At 36.7% G+C, this 4,928-nt stretch overlaps 2 protein-coding genes across 2 annotated transcripts in view; one reads left to right on the top strand and one right to left on the bottom strand.

Annotated features, from left to right (window-relative positions):
* The window catches only part of LOC106305845 (probable xyloglucan endotransglucosylase/hydrolase protein 27), a 2,349-nt gene extending 1,017 nt beyond the window's left edge, over positions 1-1,332 (bottom strand). The window contains exons 1-3 of the mRNA XM_013742244.1: positions 988-1,332; positions 805-905; positions 440-648 (exon numbers count right to left, since the gene is read on the bottom strand). Coding sequence (XP_013597698.1) covers positions 440-648; positions 805-905; positions 988-1,171 — 494 coding nt within the window. The 5' untranslated portion in view covers positions 1,172-1,332. The remainder of the gene's footprint in view (positions 1-439; positions 649-804; positions 906-987) is intronic.
* Positions 1,333-3,546: 2,214 nt separating this feature from the next.
* Positions 3,547-4,047, top strand: LOC106303064. Its single transcript, XM_013739428.1, has one exon. It carries the CDS (start codon positions 3,547-3,549, stop codon positions 4,045-4,047), a length of 501 nt encoding a protein of 166 aa, XP_013594882.1.
* The last annotated feature ends 881 nt before the right edge of the window (positions 4,048-4,928 follow it).

Genomic DNA, 4,928 nt, shown 5'->3' with positions numbered 1-4,928 from the left:
TTAGCATTAAACTCCAGCTTTTGATGAACTAAGTAAAGATTCTCAACATGGATTGGACCCTCCAAATGAAAATACAACTCTGTATGGGGTCTTTGTTGATGCCAAAAATCAAAAGCTGTAAACCATTCTTGGGGCTCACAGACTTGAAATTGACAGGAACAAAAGCAAATGATGTCCCAAGCATCACAAAACTTTCCACTAGAAGAAATAAAAATTTAAATCCATCAAGAAATTTAAGCATAACAAAAAAAAACATTAAGCCCCACTTGAATTTTCCTTAAAAAGAAGATGGCATTGAAGTATATTAAACCAAATGGGGTCAAGAACCTAACCTACTTTCAATATTCTAAGGTTCTTTTATTTTTATTTAAGACAATCAAACAAACACAGAGAACTAATAGAGAAATGGTTATTTGGAGTTTTCCATTTTAAAACTTACATGATGTGAGAATCAGACCAGAGGATACTATATTGATGATAATCTTCAGTTGGATCAAACCATAGATTAGATCTCTCTTCTCTTCCCAAATGAGTGCTTCCATTACCGTAAATGTTTGTCTGAATCCTCCATTCTTTTCCTCTAATATTACCAAGAAACTCAAAATCAATCTCATCATGATTCTTTTCATACATATCACCATTTGACATCTGAAAATATTACAAATCACAAAAAAAACTATATTAAGATCCTAATCCCAATATAAATATTGGTGAAATTAATCATATTTATTAGAAAAATATATTTAATTGATTAGTTCTAACCATACACAATAGCTTTAAACTTAAGCTAAATATTTCACTTACATAGAAGGCAACAACTACTCCAGCTGAATAATCAGAAGGTAATTTGATTGAAGCGCTGAATAATCCATGTAAGTAAAGATCATTTGAGACAAACCCAGAACCTGTAAGGAGGAAATAAATTAAATCATCACTAAACCGAGAAAAAGAACAACCTGAAACAGAGGAAAATTTTGAAAACCATACCGGTCCTTTCATCGAGCGTTAACCGGACAGATTTTCCGTCTTTATGAACGAACAAGTTCTTGTCACCAAAAAGCTGCGTGTAACTTTCTTCAAAAGATGTGACTGGAAGATTTTGCAGAGTGAATCCGGAAACAAAACGGGAGAACAGATACATGAACACTAAGAAACGACTCAAAGTTTCCATTTTAAAGATGGTATCTGTAGTACCAAACGGTTCCGTGTGTCTGGAGTATAGGGAAGATTAAGGGGAAGAGATAAGAGCTTGCGTAGGATAGCTATATGTTTAGGTATAGAGAGAGAAAGAGGACGGGGAAAGAGAGAGAGAAAATGAATATGAGGTTTCCATCTGGCTTTGGGTGGGTTTATATTTTGTAATTTATGATTTTCAAAATATTTTTCTTTCCATATTCCTTTTAATTTGTCTGTATTTTACGCGGTGACAGGATTTTAGCGAAAACTGAATAAATCAAAAATCCTAAATTGATTACAATATCTATACATTTTGGACTATCCTGATTTTGTAACAAAATATCTTTCGAATACTAATTATAGTATTTTGAACTATCCTGATTTAGAAATTTAAGCTAAAAATATATATTGAAGAGCATAAATAAATAATATTTTTCTTTAATAGCAACTTAAAATAATATTTCCTAATATTCTCCTTTTTAGTATATATTTTTAAAAAGAGTGAGAAAAAGGTTATTTATTAATGTACTAACATTTAAGTAGTTAGGTAATTTGCATGCCACTAATAGTAGTTTTACGCATTAATCAATAAAAATTACATTTTGTTATTTCAAATCTCGCAATTACATTAATGAGCCTAGATCCGTGTTGTAATTGATAACCATAGAATAGTTTTGAATACAGGTCGAGAGAAAAATACTCATTGCAAAATTTAAATTTGGTATCGCTAGTAATGATCCTAAAGCATTGCCATGATTGCTTATTTTTGTGCACATCAACTTTCTTTTACTTTTTTCAGACGAAATTATACTAATATGAGATCTAAATCTCAAAAAATAAATCTTAATTACTTTTTTTTTTTGTTAAAAATCTTAATTACTAGTATGATATAAAATAAATATATCGACAGAAGCAAAAAAGCATGAAGGGCTTTGCTTGTTACACATGTGTCCCGACAAATAGTCACAGGTGCTGTGTCAGCTCTGTTCAACCAACACTTCATTTTTAAATATATAATACAGAAATTCCAAACTCTGTAAGCAAACATATGTCAAATAAACAGTATTCTTACAAAATCTTAAATGTATAACTGAATAACTCTGCCTCGTGGTGTATTCTCTTTTTTCTTAATTAGTGTATTCGTTTTATTTTCTGCACACTCATAGTGTATTCGTTAATGTGAATTCTATTCAAACTGTTGTGTCTTTCGTTTTTACGTGGTGTAGAGGTTTCTTTGAAGAGGGATAAAGTGCAAAAAAGAAAAGAAAAAAAATCATAATACAGACCGGAAAGAGAAGAATATAAATTTTAGTTGTATATCAAAAACTGTGGACCAGAGATCTCTCCTCGAAGACAAACGGGGTACATTTTAAGAAAAGGCGAATCATTAGGGTTTAAAAAACAATTTATTTTGAGACTTTCGGGGTCAGAAATAAAAGGCGTATCATTGAATTTTCAGTTTTTAAATAGTATTTTTTAGTTTATTAGTTGAAATTTCCCATAAAGCGCATAACGGAGAAGATTAAAGTCGGATTGGATTAGCCGTCCCAATACACCGTCCCTGATGACATATTCTCCGAAATACCCCTTCCCGTTAAGTGAATACACGCGTTTGCAATTTATTGTAGATGGTACTAGATGGTATTACATATCTGACACCTGAAAGGTAAATGAGACATTTGAAAATTTCAACGGTAAACTTAAAAAGGTAAGCGGCTCCATAAAATAAGAATCGCGTGAGGAAACGCGGGTCTTAAAGATTGACATATGGCAATAAACGTGTGGAGTGGGAGGTCTGAAACGTAATGTTTGGCGCCGCGGCTATGTGCCAATGAATGCACTATGTAAACGGTGTTGTACCGAAAACACTGTCAACGACTCAAAGTTGGCCATGTTTATTTTTTATTTTATATTTTAGAACCACCATGTTTATTTCGTCTGTTGCTTTGCTGAGATAAATGACTACAACTCAAGAATAGTCAAGTTAAAAATGCTATCACCTACGTACGCAAAATGAGGGTTTTTTCTCTCTAAGGCGACGCTCGTCGTGGATCTAGATCTGGTTTCCTAGTTGCTTTCAGAGTGGATCAGTGCTCGCCGGAGTCCCATCTCTGCTTATTACGTGTCTCTATGTACCTATTCTCTGGAAAGAAAAGGCCTCTCGTTCAAGATCTGATTCAAAGTAGACCCTCAAGAGTCTCTGGTAGAAGCTTTCAGTAGATCTGTGTTTTAACCTTGTTTTAACCTTCTCTGGCTCCACCAGAGGGTGGTTCTCATTAGACATGTGTGGTCTCTCTGTGATAGTCTTGTAGGCGAAATCTCGAAGAATCTGTGATGTTCAGGAATAAGAAGAAAAAAGAACTCTCGCAGATGGAAGAGCTGAGGGAACGAAACCTCATAGAGGAAGGGGAGCCGATATACATCCCAGATCTGGAAAATGAAGATCTCCTTGAGGAGAACTACCTTAGTATTATTGTTCGCTGCCTCAACCCAGGAGTTCATAAAGTGGGAGGTCTAGTCAAGGCTCTTCCCCCAATCTGGGGACTGGAAGATCGTGTGAAGGGGCGAGGGGTAGGCGAAAACAGAGCTCAGTTCATCTTTCAATGTGAAAGAGATCTCAAGTTCGTTATGGATAAGGGACCGTTGTTCGTCAATGGTTGGATTGTCTCTCTGGATCAATGGTCCCCAAATCCAGGACCAAACTTTCTCAATATTATCCCTTTCTGGATTAGAATCAGAGGAATACTGATTCATCTCCTCAAGAAGCAGACAGTGGAGGGCATCATCTCGCCGTTAGGAAGGGTAGATGCAGTGGAGCTTCACGCTAAAAACTCAGAATCGATGGAGTATGTGAGAGCTCATTTTGGGTAAAAGCAGATGCCCCTCTTCAGTTTCGTAAAACAACAAACTTTAAAACAGGAGAGGCGATATCCACTGAGTTGGAGTACGAGAAGATTCTGAAGGTCTGCTTTCACTGCAAAAGACTGACGCATGATATCAACAACTGCCCTTACCAAATTCAGGAGCAAGATCTGGCTACAGCACATGTAGATGGATCAAGTAGATAAAGAAACACCAACTCACATGATAGCAGGAAGGATAAAAACAAAGGGATTATGATAGCAGGAAACAAGGAAAGGATTCACTCGGATTCCAGTAAAGCTCACCACACCCAAACTCAGGGGATAACAATCCAAAAAAGAAGAACTTCTCGGGTGGCTTCCTCTCAATCCAAGGGTGTTGGCAAAAAGAGCTCCTCGGAAACGAACCAAGTGTGGAAGAGAAAGGAGACTCCCGAAGCTAGTAAAGCTGTTGAAGGTGGTAGCTCGAACAGTGTTGGAGATTCTATTCACTCATCCCACAGAAGGACAAAGTCTCTGGAGAAGAAGCCTTCCTAGGAGTCGGAAAATCTGCATAATTCTCCATCAGTCTTTCAAAGGCTTGGCTCTCCAGCTACTCTTCGGTAATCCAGATCAGGGAGTAAGGAAAAAAGCAAGCAGAAGGGTTCAGCTGAAGGAAGCAGAAAGAACGATCTTTCTGTATCTGCTCGACTGGGTGATACTTCTCCAACTCAAGCCAACCAGGAGGCTAGAGAGTTAAGCTAGCACAAGAAAAGGAGATTGAGCCCAAAAGATGGAAGGAGGCTCTCATCAAGCGACAAGAGAAACTTAAAAAAGCAGATGAAGGCTCACATCTAATACAGACTAGAAGCTCCTAGTGTGTTCCACAGGCTGGGAGGATCAGCTTCAGGA

Source organism: Brassica oleracea, chromosome C7 (genome assembly GCF_000695525.1).
Source record: "Brassica oleracea var. oleracea cultivar TO1000 chromosome C7, BOL, whole genome shotgun sequence".
Taxonomy (NCBI): Eukaryota; Viridiplantae; Streptophyta; class Magnoliopsida; order Brassicales; family Brassicaceae; genus Brassica; species Brassica oleracea.
Note: the sequence above shows the minus strand (reverse complement) of the source record. Positions and strands in the feature narration are given on the sequence as shown.